At 40.2% G+C, this 21,925-nt stretch overlaps 1 protein-coding gene and 1 long non-coding RNA gene across 2 annotated transcripts; one reads left to right on the top strand and one right to left on the bottom strand.

Annotated features, from left to right (window-relative positions):
- Positions 1-2,171: 2,171 nt before the first annotated feature.
- Positions 2,172-18,897, top strand: DNAJB11 (DnaJ heat shock protein family (Hsp40) member B11). Its single transcript, XM_020878802.2, has 10 exons — positions 2,172-2,440; positions 6,714-6,870; positions 10,838-10,935; positions 12,701-12,833; positions 14,554-14,696; positions 15,461-15,543; positions 16,398-16,455; positions 17,448-17,559; positions 17,786-17,945; positions 18,436-18,897. The coding sequence occupies exons 1-10, from the start codon at positions 2,373-2,375 to the stop codon at positions 18,498-18,500; spliced, it is 1,077 nt and encodes a 358-aa protein (XP_020734461.1). The 5' UTR covers positions 2,172-2,372; the 3' UTR covers positions 18,501-18,897.
- LOC110128161 (uncharacterized) lies at positions 12,702-16,789 on the bottom strand. The gene is made up of 2 exons (XR_011487261.1): positions 16,372-16,789; positions 12,702-13,405 (listed from the first exon to the last, which is right to left on the bottom strand). It is a non-coding gene; the product is annotated as an uncharacterized lncRNA (long non-coding RNA).
- Positions 18,898-21,925: the final 3,028 nt, after the last annotated feature.

Here is a 21,925-nt window from a genome sequence, read left to right as displayed (position 1 = left end):
CTGCATTGCCAATCATGGTTCAAATATTTATCTCTGAGGTTTGCTTTTTCTATTTAAGTTCCCATAAATTTTTATTTCATTATATTTATTCTGCAGATGATCATTGGCATATTTGAACAGTATCATTCTCCCACTTCCCCAGCTCTTTATATTCTAGACTCAGAAGTTTTATTTTTGATTATTATCTTAATCTGACTTTATACACATTCCTTATTTTTTGAGATGTAACAGTACAAACTTTTAGGATTGTAAGGGAAGAGACTCTCGCCTTTGAGATGTTACTAGATTTTAGAACTAAGATATTTTCTAGGATTAACATTATTCTGAAAATTTGGGTGACTGCTTCAACTCCTTTCATCTCATCCCCTGTCACCCTTTCTGTTCCTGAGGATGAGATAGTTGGATGGCATCATCGATTCAATGGACATGAGTTTGAGCAAACTACTAGAGATAGTGAAGGACAGGAAAGCCTGGCCTGCTGCTATCCATGGGGTTGCAAAGAGTCAGATACAGACACGACTGAGCAACTGGACAAATGTATTTCTTTATATTATCAGTGTTTTAATATTGACTCAGCTAGACCAGTATTCCTCTTTAAACTTTTTAGGCACTAGTTACCCACTTAGGGAATAATTAGGCAGATGGTTTATTTAAAGTTATATATTTGTCTTTTGCTGCCTATTAATATTTTTAATGTGTATGATTCCCAGGTGATATACATACATATAATTGATATATTTTAAATCTCTTCAGACATTTCTTATGGGGCTTCCCTAGTGACTCAGTGGTAAAGAATCCGCCTGGCAATGCAGGAGACATGGCTTTGATCCCTGGGTCAGGAAGATCCCCTGGAGAAGGAAATAGCAACCCACTCCAGTATTCTTGCCTGGGGAATCCCATGGACAGAGGAGCCTGGCAGGCTACAGTCCATGGGGTGACAAAGAGTTGGACACGACTTAGTGGCTAAACAAGGAAACATTATTATGTTATCTTATAGCTAGTATAAAGGCTGGGGATCTTATTGTAAGTGCAATGGAAAGTCATTCGAGGCTTTTAAGCAGAGAAATTATATGATCTGACATGTGTGTAAAAAATCATGGCAGGGAAAAGGGTCGGGATGAGAAAGAGATCCTAAGATATTAGGAGTGGAGGCAGGGAGACCAGTTAGGAAGCCCTTGCCTGGTGGGAGATGATGTGACTTGGCCGAGAGGTGGTGGAGATAATATAATAGTGGACAGATTCAAGAAATGGTTTAAAGGTAAAGATTCGTATAGGGGACACAGGAGAGAAATCCAGGAAGATACCTGAAGCTTTGCAGTGAACAACTAGATGGTGATGTACTGAAATGAGCAAAGGGGCGGGTGGAAGGGGTCAGAGGGTCGGTTCTGTTATTATTATTTGGTTCTCTTAAGTGTAATAATATTTATTATTCTTTGCGTGCTTACTATGTGCCAGACCCTGCGCTAGACGGCTTACAGATTAAAATTTCACAATACTATCAGTAAATGTTATGCTTCAGTTTTGTGGAAAAGAAGCTTAAGCTCAGGCTGGAAACAAGGCGCATGTTCTCCCCGCTAGAAGTGGTGGAAGCTGAATTCGAAACTAAGTCAGTCTGCTTCCACGGACATCAGGCCTCTTCTTTGCGAAACCAAGACAGTTTTCTCGTGAGTTTTGTTAGAAGGCAAAACATGACCTAAGCGTCGCGTCCGTTGTACCGTTGACTTGCAGGCATTTGTCCCCGCCCATCTCGCTCGCGTACCTCCTCCCGGGCGTCCAGCGCCTAGCTCTATATGAATGAAATTCCTAGACTCGTAACCAAGATAAAACCTCCTTCCCGCAATTGGCCAGTGCTGGAGGAAGAGCCTTGTGATTGGTAGAGAGTCCAAGGAGGCGGGCGGAGGGAAACTTCTCGTACCGTGGACGCCGGCTCTAGGAACGCATCCTACATCACCAATCTTTACGTAATTTTCTCCGACTGGCAGGTGCTTGGGCCGGACGGATTCCTGCGGCGGCGCGATTCTCTGACGTTTCCCCTTCTAATTGGCCGGGAGCTGCGGCTGCAGTTCCGAAGCCTAACTGGCCGCCCGCGCCGCCTCGGAGGTGAAGTGTACTGCACTGATTGGCTGTGAGGCGCCGGCCGCGTGTGATGTCCCGAGCAGCGATTGGCTCTGGCCCGCTAGGGGCTTCTCGCCGGGACTCGGGACTCCCGGGAAGTGGACTGGCAGAGGAGGGGGCAAGCTAGCTGTCGCTCCTAACTAAGTCGGAGACCCGAGCGTAAGGCGGCCTCTCAGGGCCGGGTGGGCTGGCGAGCCGACGCGGGGGCGGCGGGGGCTGTGAGGAGTGCGGGGGTCCGGGGCCGGCACAGAGGGACTATGGCCCCGCAGAACCTGGGCACCTTCTGCCTGTTGCTGCTGTACCTCATCGGGACCGTGATCGCCGGGTGAGGAATTGGAATCTGCGGGCACGGGGCCATTAAGTCAGTCTTGGCTGGGAAGGAGGCTGGGGAGAGAAGGGGACATTGTCCGACGGGGGGAGTGGAAAGGGGCGTTGCTGTGGTGAGGCGGTGGAGAGGAGTGGGTAGTGTGGGCCAGGCTAGTGGGATGGAGAGGTGGACAGTGGGTGACCTGGGTGATAGGGGCTTAGACCCAGAAGCCCTAGAGCTAGATTTGCCCAGAGGAGCGAGGGTTGGATGCAGTGCCAAACGCAACGTGGGATGGGGGGCTGCTGAGTTGGAGAAGGGGACGATACAGTGTTAAGTCTACAACGAGCCGTTGGGCTGGCATTAAAGTGGGTGGGTTGTGATGCCAGGCAAAGTGAGGAAGTGGGGAGAATAGGTAGGGTAGCCATGCCGGCACTGAAAGAAATTGGATTGAGGGAGCAAGGCAGACCCTTTGAAGAGCCCTTATACCTTTCAGCTTCGTGAGATGCTGAGCCTAAGCTGTCATCATGCCTCACTGTCTCTCCAGGGGGCATTCTTAGGGAGCTGAGTAGTATTACAAGCAGAGGGGAGAAACATTTTACCAATAGATAGTCTACTGGAATTCTAGCCCGACCCACCTTATGAATTATGTGACTTTGAAAGAAAACCTAAATTCCCATCTTTGACATGAGGATGATAATGTGCCACCTGTTTGAAGGAAGCAGGACCTCCTGGACTCTAGAGATTCTCCAGCCTTTAAGATTCACTACCCTGTAGGCCCGGTGCCCACTGATTTTGATATGTCGGGCTCATATTTTAGGATGCGGAAAATAGTAAATCCTTAGCTTCTGACAAATTTGTAGGTTACTTTGAAAGGAGAAAGCACTACCTAGCAGAACTTGACACTTTAAGTGCTTGTTATTAAAAGTTTTTTTACCCCCCGTGTGCATATATGCTTAAACTTTGTTGGTTTTTTTTTTCCTTGTGAAACATCTTATACTTCTAAAATAAAAATCTTCTTCTCCTAGGTAACACTTTATTGTATTTTTAACATGTTTTTGTTAGCACTTTTTGCACTTAAAGCAATGTGTACCTTAAGTTGTTTGAACAAGATGTCAGTATAAATACTATTAATACTCTTAACTATAAAGTTAGTGAAAAAGTGAAAGTGCTGATCACTCAGTTCTGTCCAACTCTTTGGAACTCCATGGTGTGAAACCCGCCAGGCCTCTCTGTCCTTGGAATTCTCCAGGCAAGAATATTGAAGTGGGTTGCCATTTCCTTCTCCAGGAGATCTTCCCGACCCAGCAATCAAATATAGGTCCCTTGCATTGCAAGCAGATTCTTTACCATCTGAGCCACCAGGGAAGCCCAACTATAAACTTAAGTCTTTCATAGAGGAGTTTCTTGGGAACTGTAATGTTGATACTGAACTGTGCCAGCCATCTCCCTGTGTTTCTCTCAGCTATTACTTAACCATTTTTATATTAAGTATATCCTAAGTAAGCCTCATTTTTTATATAGTTAGCTCTTTTGTTGTTAACATTAGTGAACCTTTTTCTAGTTTTGTCTCAAGAGATGCCAGGTTTTTGCATATTTGGGGGGAGGGGGGATAAAGCACGTAAATAATCCTCATGGAATGATCCTCATCCCCTAGTCAGTGATAATTTTTAAAACTTACATGTAAAATGATTATATGATTTCCCTAAAGTGTGACTTAGAGCTTGTTAAATCATTTTTTTTAAGTCCTTTGGTATATTATGTGGATCTTGGTACCCCAATGCATTTTCCCCCCACTACATTTTAAAATTATCATCACTCCTACATGATCTCCATTGTGAATAACTTTCCCATCCCTTGGTTGAGAGAGTGTATTTTCAGAAAAATTTCTGCTGGCTAAAGGGATAGACTTTTTTTTTTTTTTAATTTTTATTATATTGTAGTGGGTTTTGTCATACATTGACATGACTTTTGAGAGCATACTTATTTAGTCATTTCATTCAGTGAATATTTATTGGTGTCTTCTATGGACTGGATATGGTCCCTGTCCTCAAGGTTTGTTAGTCTGATTCTGTCTTCTCATTGGCCTTTACTGCAAAGATTTGCTCTACAGTTAATTTAGTTCTAGCATAGTTCCTGGCAAGGACGACAGTGGCTCTCCACTTTGTCTCTTAACTCATGCCATGTGCATATTTGCAGCTGCTGAGACTTATAGGCACCGACATATGGGTTCCAGCAGCTGGCTCTGATTAAGACTTGACCTAGACAAACTAGAATAACTCCTAGTAATGGAAACAGTGAGAGACTTTATTTTTGGGGGCTCCAGAATCACTGCAAATGGTGACTGCAGCCTTGAAATTAAAAGATGCTTGCTCCTTGGAAGAAAAGCTATGACCAACCTAGATAGCATATTAAAAAGCAGAAACATTACTTTGCCAACAAAGGTCCATCTAGTCAAGGCTATGGTTTTTCCAGTAGTCATGTATGGATGTGAGAGTTGGACTGTAAAGAAGGCTGAGTGCCAAAGAATTGATGCTTTTGAACTGTGGTGTTGGAGAAGATGCTTGAGAGTCCCTTGGACAGCAAAAAGATCCAACCAGTTCATCCTCAAGGAAATCAGTCCTGAATATTCATTGGAAGGACTAATGCAGAAGCTGAAACTCCAATACTTTGGCCACCTGATGTTAAGAACTGACTCACTGGAGATCCAACCAGTCCATCCTAAACGAAATCAGTTCTGAATGTTCATTGGAAGGACTGATGTTGAAACTGAAACTCAAATCCTTTGGCCACCTGATGCGAAGAACTGACTCCTTCGAAAAGACCCTGATGCTGGGAAAGATTGAAGGTGGGAGGAGAAGGGGACAGTAGAGGATGAGATGGTTGGATGGCATCACCGACTCAAAGGACACGAGTTTGAGTAAACTCTGGGAGTTCATAATGGACAGGGAGGCCTGGCATGCTGCAGTCCATGAGGTCGCAAAGTGTCAGACACAACTGAGCGGCTGAACTGAACTGAACTGACGTACTTATTGTCATTTTGTTCATTGTTTTGGGGTTGTTTTTGTCGTTCTTTTTTGTTCCTTACTTCTTTTGTTCTCTGGGTTATCAGCGGAAACAGTTTCAGAAGGCGTGGCTATTTTAACTGTGAAGACTATCACAACAGGCTGGCTCCATTTAACATCTGTCGGTATGCTTTGTTGGTCCCTTCACCCTAGTTATTCCAAGACTGAACCACTTTTCTCCTTAAAATATCTCAATGTTCATAGTTTTGCCACCTAGATCTCACATATTTCTAGTTAAATTTATCCCCAAATATCTTATTTTTTATTGTTATCATAAGTGGAATTTTTTGTTCCGTTATGTTTTCTGACTTGTTATTTAAATAAAAGGGAGAGTTACTGATTTCCAAAAAAAAAAAAAAAAAAAAAAGAACTGACTCACTGGAAAAGACCCTGATGCTGGGAAAGATTGAAGGCAGAAGGAGAAGTGGACGACAGAGGATGAGATAGTTGGATGGCATCACCAACTCGATGGACCTGAGTTTGAGCAAGCTCCAAGAATTGGTGATGGACAGGGAAACCGGGTGTACTGCAATCCATGGAGTCACAAAGAGTCGGACATGACTGAGCGACTGAACTGACTAAATGATTGCAAAATTGATATTTTCTCTTTTTTGGCACAAAACTCCACAACTCATACATTCAAATGAATGTTATTCTCTCTTCAGGCTTCTCTTGTTTGGGCTTTGACTTAACTTCTGTGTTAACCTCTGAAGTTGATTTCAGTCACCTCATTTTTAACATTCCAAGTGTGCTACTGTTAGAACGTTTATGTGATACAATCTTTTTGAATAGAGAAAATCATCCTTTGAGATTATTTTATCTTTGGAAGCAGTCAAGTCTTTTGAAGTCAGTAATAGAGGACAACAAAGAGAGTCAATTTGATTATAGAGTTATTGCTTGGAAATAATGTGTGACCATAAAATAAGAAAACGATTTTCTTGTCCAAAAGTAGTTCCCCTAACAGAAGAATGCCACAGATACTTTGAATAATCCTAGCATTGTTCAAAAAGTACATAGCCTCTCATTATGATTGCTTCAATGTATGAAACTCATTACAAATTCTAGTGTGGTTTTTCTTTAGTCATTCTTTTTGTGTGTCACATGTGTACCTTCATTTTCCTACGTCTTTGCTCAGACACAAACCTAAATGTAAGGGAAAAAATTTCACTTTTAAAAATGTAATGTATAACCCTTTAATGCAGTATCTTCTCCCTCTCCTGCATCCCCAGGCGAGACTTCTATAAGATCTTGGGGGTGCCTCGCAGTGCCTCTATAAAGGATATTAAAAAGGCCTACAGGAAACTAGCCTTGCAGCTTCATCCTGACCGGAATCCAGATGATCCACGAGCACAGGAGAAATTCCAGGATCTGGGTGCTGCTTATGAGGTGAGTCAGGAAGAAGATAAAGTATAAATAAAACTAGGAGATACAGAAAAGACCGTGTAACACAGAGTAACACTCCCGTTTTTCAGGTCACTTTTTAAAAGAAATAGACAATAGATAAGAGTAGTGCTCAATGCTATATTGTACATTGATTTTAGAAGTTACTACTTCCTGCCCTTTTCATATCACTGTTTGTTTTCTTAAGGAGAGTAGTGTTAAAAAAGATGAATGAAAGAAGATAGAATTGGTAGATTAATGAGTAGATTGATCTTCGGTCAGTCTGTTTGGAAGTTGGGGCCAGAAGCAGAAACAAAATCTAAATGAGGATTGCAAATCCACCTGCCTATATGGACCAGGCAGATAATATGCATGGCAGGTATAAGATAAAACAAGGGAGTGGATACTCTACCTCCATTTTAGCAATCAGCAGGGATTGAAGAGGACTGTGACAGACTGAAGACTTCTTGACTCATTTCAAGGCAGCAGCGCCCAGCCAGTTTTTGCCGTATGTAGATGGAAGCACTGTGTTGCCAGATCATTTAATTTTTCTAGAGGAGTGAAATTCCTGATTTTTTTGGTAAATTTTATGGTTATAACATGTTGGGAACTAACTCAATTTAAAATTTTCTTTTATGTGCAGATCAAAGAAAACCTAGCTATAGTTTGAATTTGCAACCTCTAATCTAGAGGTTAAAACATCTGATGTATATCATTTCATTTAATCTTCATTAGGACAACATGAAATATAGTAGAGCTGGGCATATTCTTATTCCCATTTTCTTTCTTTCTTTTTCATTTTCAACAACATAGAGGAATATTTACTGTATCCTTAATAACCTTTTTTTACTATTTGAAAAACCATTTTACACAACACCATGGTGAAAAAATTTTTACAAATAACCAACTGATGATCTTTCATGTGTATTTAAGAGTTAGCTGCTTTGCATGTGTTGCAATTCACCTTTCCCCTAGAAATAGGATAAGAGATCTGTGGTTATATTTTTTTTTCAGCTTTTTTGAGATATAATTGACAAATGAAATTATAAGATATTTAAAGTGTACATTGTGGTGATTTGATATATGTATGCATTGTGAAAGGATTTTGCTCAATCCATCACATCATGTATTTCTTTTTATAGTGAGGACATTTAAGTTCTGCTTTCTTCACAACTTGCAGCTGTACAATACAGTGTTATCAATTCTAGTCACCATTTATTCCCATTTTCTAAAAGGGCACAGAAAAAATAATTTGACTGCAGTAGTCAGGGAGCTACAGCTTCTGAATTCAGATTAAACCCCTGTATAGTGAGAAGATTGGAAACAAGTCTGAAAAATATTTTAGTGGGAAAAAACCACAAAGAGGGGATTCCAAGGCCTCCTGGGTTAAAGAAGTGAATGAAGTAAAAGTGATTTATGTGCACATGAAACTTAAAACTGATGGGGTTTCCCTTTCTTCTCTCAACACCTATAGGACCAAAATTCCTAACCTTAGGCTCACAAATAAACCTGAGAGGGTTGGTGGACTCTCTTAAATTACTGTATGTAACATTTTGTTTCTTGTTAATATGGATTCCATGTTTTACACTTTATTTCCCATGAATACTCCCATTGCTTGCTAGAAACCCAATAATCAAAAATATTTTCTGGGAGAACTGTTGCTAAGAATTTTCTATGCTGTTTATAGATTCTCCATGTTGTTTCACCGTGACCTAGGCAGGCTATATATGCATCATTCAATGAGATTCCAATTTAACTCAGAACCTTTCTAGTCCCCAGTTCAAATTTTCTTTTTTTTGTGTGTCATTCACTTGATTGCCTGTCTTTGGTCCTTGGATAAATTAGTGTCCATAAATCAAAATCCCACTAAAGTTGAAGAGTCTATTGTGAATACGTCTGTCTTCTCTACTGAGCTGAGATTACTGCAGGCATTTTAATTAGTTGAGACTGGTTGATTGGCCAGTCAACTAAGAAATTTCTTTCTTTCTCTTAAAAATAAAAGTTTCCAAGACTGGAATAAAACTGCATTCTGTAGATAGAAGAGAAGTGAGGAGTAAGTGAATGATAATAGATAACTTTAGGGGTAGTTTTGGGGGAGTTATTACAGAATCCTCCTATGTCCAAAAAGAAGCTGACTTAAAAATAGTCTTTCTTTGGGGGGGTTTGAAATGGAATTTCTTATGGATCCAGTGTGGAATTCATTTCTTTGCCAAGACAAGAACAGAGAAGTAGACTTGAAAGTGAAAATATTGAAAATCCCGATCCCATAATAATGAGGGGTTTTTCTTGTTTGTTTTTTAAGTTAACTCTGCCCATTTCTATGTCCCCAAAGTAGCTTTTTTTAAAAAAAGGAAATTATCCAACCCTTTATTTTTCACCTGCTCTATCATAGTGGCTTTAGTTGAGTACTCTAGTCACTTCTAGTCTAACTCATTTCTCTTTGATTTTAAGAATGCTCTTTCTTATGCACTGACTTTCTTCTTATCTTTCTGAATGTATCTTAAATGTTAATAGAGTTTTTTACTGTAGCTCCTTACGCATCATTCAGGCCCTGAGCCAAAAATGTGTACTATTTACATATGCCAATCAGATCTTCCCTTCCTTTGGCTGAGTCAACAAGCCCCATATACTTCCAACCTTTTTTTTTTTCCTGAGCCAACACAAGTATGAGTTTAGAATAACTTTTTCCTTCAGTCTGCTGTCTAAATAGAAATGTAAGAATACCAAAGAGCATAAAGTTGTTTAATTTTCAAACTTACGTTGTTTTTTGGTTGCTAAGTTCTGTCGGTCTCTTTGCGATGCTATGGGACTGTAGCCCACCAGGCTCCTCTGTCCATGGAATTCTCCAGACAGGAATTCTGGAGAGGGTTGCCATTTCCTTCTCCAGGGAGTCTTTCCAACCCAGGGATCAAGCCTGCATCTCCTGCTTAGCAGGCGGATCCTTTACCACTGAGCCACCTGGGAAGCCCCTTGGAAGCACATATATTTCAGAATGCTCTCAGTAAATGGGAAGCTTTTTTTGGAAGGCAAATTTTGACTAACACTGAAGTTTATTTTGTTTTACATTCTTTATTCTAGATATGAAATGGTCCCAGTGAGAAAGCATATACTTATGACTGAGCATATAGTTTTCTAAAACCATTAAAACTTTAGAAAGTCTTTTCTCCAAAAAAGAAAAAAAAAAGGAAGTCTTTTCTCAAGTTGTCAAATTGAGCTCGAGCATCCTTCATAGAGCAGTGTACCTTTTCACTCTTTGCAGTTCAGACTCAGGAGGTTATGAACTGTATGTGCCAGACAGCACTCTTCCACAAATGGATTTCTACATATATCAAAAGAATGAAAGGGGAATATGAAAATACTGTAGTGTAGACCTTTCTGGAGACCTGTCATTTGATTCCCTCAACTTGCCAATCTCTTAATTTGTGTGGGGTAGTGTCGGGTAGCGCTTATGGTATAGATATGTGAGGCTGAGCAAAGTTGAAGGCTGTCCTTATTTACTGCTTCTGTGACTAATGACAATCGCGTCAGTCAGGTCCCGAGTTTATAGTTTAGAGAGATAATATAGCCTAGTGGTTAGCAGCCTAAGTGTGGGAGTCATACTACATGGGAAGTAAACCTGAGGAATTCATCTCACTCTTTCCTGTTACTGCCCTCACATTCATAGCTATGTCGCTAATCTTGTTAGTGGCAATCTGCATGATGTTTATGCAGCTAGGTGAGTTCTGATCAATTTAAATTAAAAACGAGTTGAGCATTGTGAAAAGTTACAAAATGAACGCTGATCAAAGAATTTATTCTGACAAAGAAAATAACTCTTAAACATGCCTTAATAACATACATAATGAAAACCACATTCCACTAAAATTTTACACACAGTATCAAGAGTTTAAAATTTTAAAAACATAGATGTGAATGCACCTTACCAAACCATTACCAACTCATAGTCATTTCCTCCACTGACTTTTGCCCCCAGGTTCTGTCAGATAGTGAGAAACGGAAACAGTATGATACATATGGTGAAGAGGGCTTGAAAGATGGGCATCAGAGCTCCCATGGAGACATTTTTTCACAGTAAGTAATTTATCCATCTGCAAGGTATGAGTGTCTGAGAGTGGATCACTTAGTGATTATTAAAGAATTATCCTTGCTCCCTTGTTCAGAATCTTCTGATGAAGAATACAACTCTTCATAGCATAGTGATTAGCAGCCTATCACTGGAGCCTATCAAGGACCAACTGATCCTTGACCAGAAGGTCACTCATCATCCTTTGTATAGGAATATACTTCTCTATTTTCACAAAGCTCCAGAAAAGACGGGTAGTACTTACAAGGATGTCCACCTAGCCAACCATATCAGTTGAATCAATCCCGACTATGTTGGGGGTGATATATATTGGAAACCAGTTCATTTTGTCTCCTCGCTGTCTTCAGATCTGCAAACCACTAAGTGAGCAAGGTGATTCTTGTAAGAGAGAGAAATTCCTGCTCCTATACCCAGAGCTGCCTCTTCATCCTGTCAACAAGAAAGGGATGATTGTGATCATCAGCATTGGTGGAAGGAGTCAGGGCAGAGACTCTCCATCTCTTGTTGCTCCTGGCTTTCTGAGAATGCTGAGTGGCTGGATAATAAATACCTTACCTTCCCACTCTTTGAGGCCCACTTTATTGAACATTTGAATTTTCATGTGCTCTGATGATGCATAAATAGGGGGTCTTGATCGGGGATTTTGAATCAAATTATAAATAAAAACATTTGAATATGCATTTCTGTCGGGGGAGGATGCAATGCTTTCTTCAGATTCTTAAAAGAGTTGTGAACTCAAAAAAAGTAAGAATCACAGTTGCCATGTTTAGTGTTTGGGGGTGATGGGAGATTTTCAGGACCTGTGAAGATATGTGAATAATACAGTTAGGAAATCCTGCTCTTCCCCAGGATTGATTTGGCTGCTTTAGCCTACCAGGGAAGTTTGAACCTCTTGGCAGTTAAAAGTGATACCCAGAGACGCCAGAAAGAGAAAAGGCTCTGCCCATGCCCCTTTTGCACCAAAAGCCTCCCCCTCTGCTTTTATTCAAGATTCAGGGAATCTGTTCACCACGACTGGGGGTTTTTTGTCTTTTTTTTTCTGGAGGGAGGGGTTGAGGGGTTGTATAGTTCTCATCACTATGCTAACATCTGAGACTTCTTAACCATAATTTAAGATTATAATTAGAACCCCTATGGAGTTAAAGGTCACTGTTTATTTAATCTTAAAGTGATGCTTCTGTTATTTAACACAAATTAATTTTGATCATATGAGACCAGAACTTCCTTTTCTGTCAGATCCACAGTTTTACTGAGCCTGATGCTGTTTTAGTTTAATTATGTATCCAAGATTTTTGTACAAAGCAGTAGCTTCTTTCACCAAAATTAGTATCTAAAAAGCATATAAAGATGAACACTACAAGAGTCCAAAATTACCGTTGGGTTCAGCAATACATGGGCTTATGTATACTATACCCTTTCTCAATATCTCCATTATATTCTAATATTGGTCAGTATTAAAAGAGATTATTTTTTCATTGTTTAAGAATTCATTGGCATACTTTATACACTGTACTGTATGTCTGGAAGATATTAAAAAGTAGTTTTTTGTGTGTTGGGGCAATACATATGTACTATATATTTATACTATAAATACTATATAGGTTGTATATGATGTTATTACTTCACTGTATTAAAAATGTCTTTCAGTTTTGCTCATTGGTAGGTCACAATATTTTATCAGTGTGAAGAAAAGTAAAATTGTAAGAGGTGAATTCTGATTTCTTTTCCTGATGATTTTACACTTACCAATAGCTTCTTTGGAGATTTTGGTTTCATGTTCGGAGGAACCCCTCGTCAGCAAGACAGAAATATTCCAAGAGGAAGTGATATTATTGTAGATCTCGAAGTCACTTTGGAAGAAGTGTATGCAGGAAATTTTGTAGAAGTAAGTCCAAATTATGCATCTATTCATATTAACTCTAGAATGTGTTCTTATGACTAAAACTAAAAGGTTTTTGGGTACCTTCCCTGGGGACAGTGCATAGAATTGAATTAATCATAATCCTTGGTTCATGATATGCTGTAATTGTTTCATGAACTCATCTCTCAGCCCAAGAACTTAATAAAACAATAAACCACAACTTATATCTATCTACATGCTACTTCCCTATTCCAACCCCCACCTCCCTTCCAGGGTGACTACCTTATATTCTGAGTTTCGTCTCTACTGCCACTGTTTGTTTATTTGTTCTGTTATATGTGTATGTATACCTGAATAGTATTTTGTTCACTCACATGGTTTCTGACTTTTTGAAAACAACATCAGACTGTACATTATCTTCTGAGACTGGCCTTTTTTTTACTTACTGTTAATATTGTCAGGATTCACCCATGTTGTTGTTTACAGCTATAATTCTGCTGAATAGAATTTCACTGCCACCACATTGGATCAATAGGCATGTAGGTTGTTTCCAGTTTTTTTCCAATTCCAGACAGTGCTTTTAGGAAGCCTTATACCTGTATTCAGGTACAGAGATTAATTTCCCATGTTCCCTTGCAGGCCTGTTGTCTGTAGTCATTGGCTATACATAATGTACACATCACTTTATTATAGTTAGCATGCTCCTACACAGATTCCTTATTAATCTAATTATTGTAAAGAATGTATGTATGTGACCTTGATATTTAAATGCCCCCATGGTCTATTCTTTTTAAGAAAGATATTTACTGTAAGAGAGCACAGTGGTTAGAAGTACAGACTTTGGAGCTAGACTGCCTGATTTAGGGTCCTGGCTCTGCCGTACATTGGTTATGTGACCTTGGTCATGTTACTGAGCCTTCCTGTGCTTTCATTCCATTCTCTGTAAAATGGAGATGATAGCGGCATCTATGTCATAAAGAGTTCATAAATATATGTGACTAGGGCCTTGCTTGGCACATAGTAAGTGCCATAACTCTTAGCTGTAATTACTTTTATTGTTTATTCTGTTGAATGGGGCTTCATATGTTCATAGGCTTTGAGGGATTTTCCTCCAAGCATTTGCCTCATTCGGTTGCATAGACATGCATTTCTTCATATATTTTAGTTTTCGTTTGATTTGGAGGGATCAGAATGTTTGATTGCAGTCAGCTACAAGGAGATGCTCATTGTGTCTCTTCTTACAGGCTGAGTATCTAGATTGAGGCAGCATTGGAAAACACTGCCAGATTGAGTTGCCTGAAACAAGGAAGTGTTTTCATGAGGTTAATCATCACTAATCTTGGAGTGGGAGCCGCATGCCAGCTTTTGAAGGCTGTGGTTGTTCTTCAGGGCTCCTGCTTTGCACAGCTCAGATTTCTCAAGAAATAGTAATTCTGTGGACTGTGTTAACTCAGTAGTATTTCTTTGTGGCTTAGAAAAAGTGATTCTATACACACTGTCTTCTAGTTCTCTTCTTTCTTACCCTTCTCCCTCTCCTCCAGCTTTAGAATTTGAGTCTGTTAAAGATCGATTTACTACAGTCCTGCGTGGGGGCTGACTTGTAACTCCTCCGGGACTTCTCTTAGCTGTGGGTCTCCCTGACGGATGGCTTGGGAGAGGGGGGAGGTTCCAACCCAGATCTGGTGAGGAAACTGAAACCTGGGGGATGCAAAAGAGAGGCTTATGCTGTGTCTGCACTTCCTAGGTGGTTAGAAACAAACCTGTGGCGAGGCAGGCCCCTGGCAAACGGAAGTGCAACTGCAGGCAGGAGATGCGGACCACCCAGCTGGGCCCCGGGCGCTTCCAGATGACCCAGGAGGTGGTCTGCGACGAGTGCCCGAATGTCAAGTGAGTAGAAGCACCTTCTTCGCTCTGCCAAGGGACACTTTAATCATCTCATTGGTCTAATAAAATGCCAGTGGTCCATACCTAGATTTTTTTTCCTTCCCTCTCTTCCTCATGTCCTGCCAGAGGACAGAGCAAGGAAATTTACATTTTTGTTTCTTCTTAAAGTATCTCTTCTGAATATCTTCCTTTATGTCTATAAGCTAATTAGCTTTATTTCTGAATGTTCTTAAAGCTGTTGATATTCCATTTTTTTCTACTTGGAATATTAGAGCAATCTTATATGTCCAGCTAAATTTCAGATTAGAGACATACTGTTTGCTGATTACATTATGAACACAACTATTTAATTGAACCTTCAATTGTATATATTAAATCTAGCTCATTTATTTGTGGGATCAGGGGGAAAAATCAAATAGGATAAACTCACCTGTTAGATTTTCTGATAAACATGACACTGTCCTTTCAGGTGGACATTTATGTAAATGTGAGTGGTTTTCTCTGTTGTTGATCCTCATGTTAAAGCAGCCAGCCAACTGTAGGCCCTTTTGGAATCAGTGGTTGTGTGATTACGTGATATATAGAAGCTTCGCCCTGGCATTTGGCAGGTGGAAGGTGTAAATGGATATCAAGTGGCTTTATCATCTAGAGATACAGGCTAGTCTTCCAAGAAAAAGAAGATTGAGTAGATAAAACTTGAATTGTCTGTGTCTAGGATTTGGTTTATATTTTCATTTGTTTTTCCTTTTAAATTCTCTTTGTCTCAGACTAGTGAATGAAGAGCGAACACTGGAGGTAGAAATCGAACCTGGGGTGAGGGACGGCATGGAGTACCCCTTTATTGGAGAAGGTGAAACATTGACATTGGTGTTTTATTATCATAGCTTTCTGCTCTCTGAGTGCTTATGAATACCTCCCACCTCACCCCATACTTCATGGCCACATAGTAAATGCATGCATCATTTCCAACATACTTCCATTGTTTTTTAGGACACAGGAAGCCTTTTGTGACAATCTTTAAGCTCTGGCGTTACTGTGTATCCTTTGAATATGATGGCCAAAAGTTACTGTCCAGTAGCCTAAGTTGGGCTTCCCAGGTGGTGCTAGTGATGAAGAACCTGCTTGCCAATGCAGGAGGCATAAGAGACACGGGTTTGATCCCTAGGTCAGGAAGATCCCCTGGAGGAAGGCATAGCAACCCACTTTAGTATTCTTGCCTGGAGAATCCCATGAACAGAGGAGCCTGGAGGGCTATGGTCCATGGGGTCGCAGAGAATCAGACACGACTGAGCGACTTAGCTTGCACACACAGCCTAAATTATATCAAAGTTTAAGATGTTCAGAACTTAATGGATTAATTTGAACTCCACAATAAAAGAAGAGACGTAACTCTAATTGGCATTAATAAGATGCTCTCAGACCTCATTTTGGGGTTAAATTTAAAACTCTAGAAGAAAAAATAGCTTTAAAACATAAGGTTCAGAAATCATTCTTTGTTTAGGAAATAGGTCAACTTATTTACTGCTGTGCCTGAGGCACAGGTGAGCCTCACTAATAATCTGAAATTTGATATAGCCAGATAGACCGCACTCACAGATAGGCTTAACAGTCAAAGCCCAAGTTAGTGGCTTTAAAAACTTCTTTCAGCTACCAAACAGATTTGCAGTGTTCTGCTTACAGTGTGTGGTAATCTCTTCTGACTAGGTGAGCCTCACGTGGATGGAGAGCCAGGAGACCTGCGGTTCCGAATCAAAGTTGTCAAGTAAGTCATCTCAGTTTGGAAGCCTTCTTTGGGTTGGAGCTTCTTATTGAGCCTAAATATTTATTTACTCAGGACTTAAGATTCTGAAAGATGTTGGGAGGAGAGCATTGATAAGACAAGTAAGGAGCTGTGAAAGAAGCAGACAAGGAAGCCAGAGCTAGTAACTGAGGAAATGTGCGCCATGCAATAATGGGAGACTTTTCCATAGAAAGGACCTACTGTGACGTCATCTGCAGCTGCTGGGCAGCATCCCTGGTTGCCTCTCTTCAACATGCAGGGCTCCTTACATAAGAATTTTGCCTGGAACTCAGGCTTTCTTGTTTACCACTTTGGAGACCAGTGATGCCTCTGCTTCAAAGGATTCATTGAAACAGGATTCCCACCCAGATTTGGAGAAATGGGCCCCCAGTGCCAAAACTTTTTCTCTCTCATGGCACTCCTTAAACTCAGTGGCCTTTCCCCAGTGTTCTTCACCTGCCTTGTCTTTCTGATCACTTCCCAGGAAACTGGGGTATGTTCTGCTCTGTATGTTCTGTTCCCTGCATGAACCTAGTCCTTTCTCAAGTCCGTATCTTCGCCAGGATTCGCGCTTGTCCTGTCCCCAGCCTCCCATACACCCTCCTTACCTACAGCTTCAGAGCCGACCGGGCCTCATAAACCCAGCTCTGGAATCCCCACCCAGCCACCGATCTCTGATGCCCTTCTCCCCCAGGTCCCCGGCCAGAAGTTGTCCTCTTTTTTCCATAATCTGATTACTTGTATTTTAATTACATGCTTTTGCTGTTGCTGATCATAAGCTCCTGAAGATGAGGGTTTAATAAATCCTACTAACTTTACAGTCTCTATTAATACTACACACAAAGGAATATCTTAAGAGATGCTTATTGTTTGAAAAAGTGGCATCCATCCTTTTCCATGATTTTTCTAAAAACTTTTTGAACTCTTCCAGAAAAAGACTGGAAGTTACTGATCTTTACCTTGTTCTCTTCCAGGCACTCGATATTTGAAAGGCGAGGAGATGACTTATACACAAATGTGACAATCTCACTCGTAGAGTCTCTGGTAGGCTTCGATATGGACATTATTCACTTGGATGGTCACAAGGTAAGCAAACTAGTTCTTTTAAAAGTCCTGTCCTTTAAAGCCTCCTTGTGGCTGGTGTTGAGGTTACTTCAGTCCTTTGGAGCCACGGAGACATGTTTTGCTTGCCCCTTCATCCTGATGCTCTGCTGAGCTGTGACATGAGCTCTGGGTACCAGTGCTCACTGGAAGCTGTGTTGTGCTTCGAGAGTACCAGTCCTTCTCTAGTCCATCCCCTTTTGCTTTCCAGGTACATATTTCCCGGGATAAGATCACCAGACCCGGAGCCAAGCTATGGAAGAAAGGGGAAGGGCTCCCCAACTTTGACAACAACAACATCAAGGGCTCTTTGATAATCACCTTCGATGTGGATTTTCCAAAGGAACAGTTGTCAGAGGAAGCAAGAGAAGGTGAGGGTATAATGTTTACTGTTCAGGGAAAGATGAGGTCTGCTTTAGAAGGATCAGAGGCTTGGAGGGTGAAGGCTGCAATGGTTGCTTGCGAAGAGGGCCCAGGTGGTGGGTCGTAAGTAAAAAGGAAAAGGTAAAGGAAAAAGGAAAGAGGTCAGAAGTGGAAAAAGAAAAAAAAAAAAAAAAAGAAGTGGAAAGAGGACAAAGAAGGGATGGATGACCACTGAAGAGCTTTCCGTCCATTCCAGTTGCCTCTTCTCATGGGATTTTGTGGGATATGTGTGTTGTATGTCTGCCTGAGACACAAAGAAAAGGGATCACCTGGACGTACATGTATGGGTATCCCCACGTGATGAAGTTGGACGTGGGTAGTTACTTGTTTAATTCAGATCCATGCTTGACATAGGGCCTTTTCTGGAGCCTCCCTGTGAAACATGCTCTTTAAGCTGCATTTTTTGTTAATGGAGTCATTTGTTCATTCTTTCCCCAGGTATCAAACAGCTACTGAAACAAAGATCAGTGCAGAAGGTTTACAATGGATTGCAAGGATATTAAGATTGAATAAAATTGGACTTTGTTTTAAAATAAGTGAATCAGCGATATTTATTATCTGCAGGGGTTTTTTTTTGTGTGTGTGTATTTTTGTTTTCATTTTCAATATGCAAGTTTGGTTTAATTTTTTTTCTTCTAATGATCGTCATGAAATGAGTAAGCAGGCTTAAGAATTTGTCCATTTGTGTTGAGAAAAGAATGACCAGCAAAAGGTTTAATAATACCTCTCCCTTTGGGATTTATGTCTGGTGCTGCCGCCCGAGTTTCAAGAATTAAAGCTGCAAGAGGACTCCAGAAGCAAAAAGACACTATACAAAGGGTTGGAGTTAATTGTTAGCTGTTTCATTTGAAATGCCAACTGGAGAAGTCTGTTTTTAAATACATTCTGTTGTTGATTTTTTTCTTGACTCCTGTTTCTTGTTGGTTCAGCTCCCCTGTTGCCTCTCCCATCTCCAGCCATTTTCCTTGTCATTTTTCCTCAACCAGCCTCATTTCCCTTCCTGGGACCTGTGTACTTGCTGGATTCTCCTCCCATGAAGCAAGATGAATGCCCAAGCCTGTGAGAGAGTGGTGAAGATCAAGTCCCCATACCCAATTAAACACACATGGCACTTTCTAGAGAGGAGTCTGAAGAAATTAGAGATGGGAGTGGATGAAACAAAGACCTAATTATCCTTGAGAAAGTATATTTCTTCTTGTTTTAAGTAGAGAATAGTAAAATCTGGCATGGAAACTTGACTGTTTAGAAAGCACTTTTCATGTGTCCAAGATCAGTTGACATCATGTTTAACAAGTCTTTGGCTTGTGTTGGGAACTAGAATTGTTGTTGCCCCTAGGAGATGAATTTTAAAGTACTAGAGTAACAAATTTACATTTTCTTCTGTCAGTGGCACCTAATTCAGGTGGTATGTGACTTCAGTATATGTGAATTTGGAACCTCTTTCCCTTTTCTTCATTACATGGTCAGATCACACTCTACTCTTCCTTACTTTAGCTAGTGAATGTTTCAGTGTTGTTGAACAACTGTTCCAGAGGGTTTATGGAGCTGCCTTCTTGCCATGAGTATGGTTCCAGCAACATTCCCATCTATGTCTATATAACAGCCAATGCTGCTGTTGCCTTTTCATTTATTTTGCCCTGCTTTATAAAAATTAAGGGAAGAGGGGAAGAAATTTCATTCATTTAGAATAGTTAACAAGCACATCATTTAACCTTGATCAGACAATATTTGGATTTGAGTGATCCAACTGTGCATTTACTTGTAAAGGGAAAGAAAATTGAGGAATATTTAAAATGCTAAAAATCTTAGAAATTAAATGCACCACATAGATACATATGTATGTTTCATGGACTTTTTGTACACTTAATATTCATTATGTACTAAGATTCTGTAGTTAAAAATTTCTGATGAATAATTATCAACACTTATCTTCTATATCTTAGCCCAGGAGAGCTCTTGATCATGATTTGCACCTGTTGATTTTTTACATGATTTTTGCAAGAATCAGTCACATACTAAGCTAGAACTGTTCTTAGTTAGGAAGACCCCAGATATAATTCTTTTGCTTCAAATAAGAATGTTCTTGGGGCTTTGTCACTATTTAAGTGCTTTCTCTGAAACACACTGTAATATGGAAAGACGTATCAGGGCCCCATAAGTTTTCTTGTAATAAAGCATAGTAACAGGATGATGTGGTGGTGGTGACAGGAAGATTGTAAAACCAGGCTTTAATGTTCATGCTTTTTGCACTAGGGTACAGCTGCCTTCCCAGAAGTTAATGCTGCACTGAAGTGGAGCAGTGATCCCCAAGGCAGCAAGCTTCCTATGGAATGGGCTTGGGAGGTGATAGTGGTCAATATGTAAGCTCCCCTCAAGCCAAAAGTTTCTGTGTACCAAAAAAGAAGTCACTATGTGTTACAAAGTTTTCATGTGAAGAACTGAAAACTTGTTCTCTTACTCATTGAGTAGAAAATATTTAGAGTCCTTATTATGGGCCAGTTTCTGTTCAAGTGTTTTATATGGATGAGGTTGTTTATATGGAAGAGAGACTGTTATCCTCAATCTACAGGTGAGGAAATTGAATTACATCTCACAGCTTACAAGCAGTGGGTCCAACATTTGAAGCCAAGCAGTCTGCTCCAGAGAATGTATCAACTACCATGAAGTCATGATTTCTATTCAAAGAAAAAAGGTGGTGTGGAGGAAATATTCTAGGTAGTGATGGTGGGAGGATAAATAATAGTGCTGGGCTGACCTGCAGGAGAAAATGTCCCTGCAGTGAGATATACAATGAAGCAGAAAGGGTGGTTGGCCTGGGATCAGACTCAGTTCTGTGACACTGGGCAAGCCAGTTGGAAATGATGAAGGGTGATATATTTTAAGGAGAGTTTTTGCACATTTCTAACATTTTGGCTATACACTTATGTAAGTTTAGTTTCTGCTCTTCAGCTACGTTCACTATTGGTTATATTGCCAGATTCCTGAATCCTAGATTGGTGTTAGTGCTCAGAAATCACTGTTGGAAAAGGGAACAGGATGTGGAAACTTAAAACCACTTGTAAAAGTTGCATTGGTTGGTCTTAAAAATGAAAGGAAGATTTTACTCTAGTCTTTGAAAAAAGTTAAGCTGCAATTAGCTCCAGTAAAAACATCTATCCTGAACAAAGATTCCAGGAGATAAGCAGAGAGGAAAAAAGTTTGATGAGTGTTTACTTTTTTAAAATTCTAGACTTTCAGTCACTGGCATGGTACCAGAACTCATGATGAAGGGTTGACTACAGGTCACAGATAGTGGGCACCAGTACAGCTCCCACCACGATTTATGTCAAAGAGCCCAGACCCTTTCTCTTTCCACTAAATGAAATTAATACTATGAGTGGTACAACTTTAAGTATGGTATCTCTACTGATGCAACCAGCCCGAGAACGCCACCATCAGAGTGCAGTGTCATCACAGAGCTAAGTGTCAATGAGAATGCTCTAAAACTGCTCAGTCCAATATGGGACATATGTCCCATATGTCCACTTCTGAGCACCTGAAATGTGGCTGGTGTAAACTAAGAGGTGCTATACATGTAAAGTATGCAGTAGATTTTGAAGACTTGGTACAAAAAAAAGAACGTAAAGTAATGCAATAATTTTATATATTGGTTACATGTTGAAATGATAGTATTCTGGGTATATTTGGTAAAATATATTATTAAAATGATAAATAAAATACATTATAAAATTCACCTTACCTTAGTTTTGGATTTTTACTTTTCAAAATGTGGATTCTAGAAAATTTTAAATTATGCATGTAGCTTACTTTAATGATGGCTGCCAGGTTACTTCTCAATATGGGGCAAATTGACTTAATATTTGGGATGAAGGGCCTCATGTTCACTGTTATTCAATTACATCTCATTCAATTTAGTCCAGTGGTCCAG

Source organism: Odocoileus virginianus, chromosome 4 (genome assembly GCF_023699985.2).
Source record: "Odocoileus virginianus isolate 20LAN1187 ecotype Illinois chromosome 4, Ovbor_1.2, whole genome shotgun sequence".
Classification (NCBI taxonomy): Eukaryota; Metazoa; Chordata; class Mammalia; order Artiodactyla; family Cervidae; genus Odocoileus; species Odocoileus virginianus.
The sequence above is the reverse complement of the archived record's forward strand: the minus strand, read 5'-3'. Positions and strand labels throughout refer to the sequence as shown.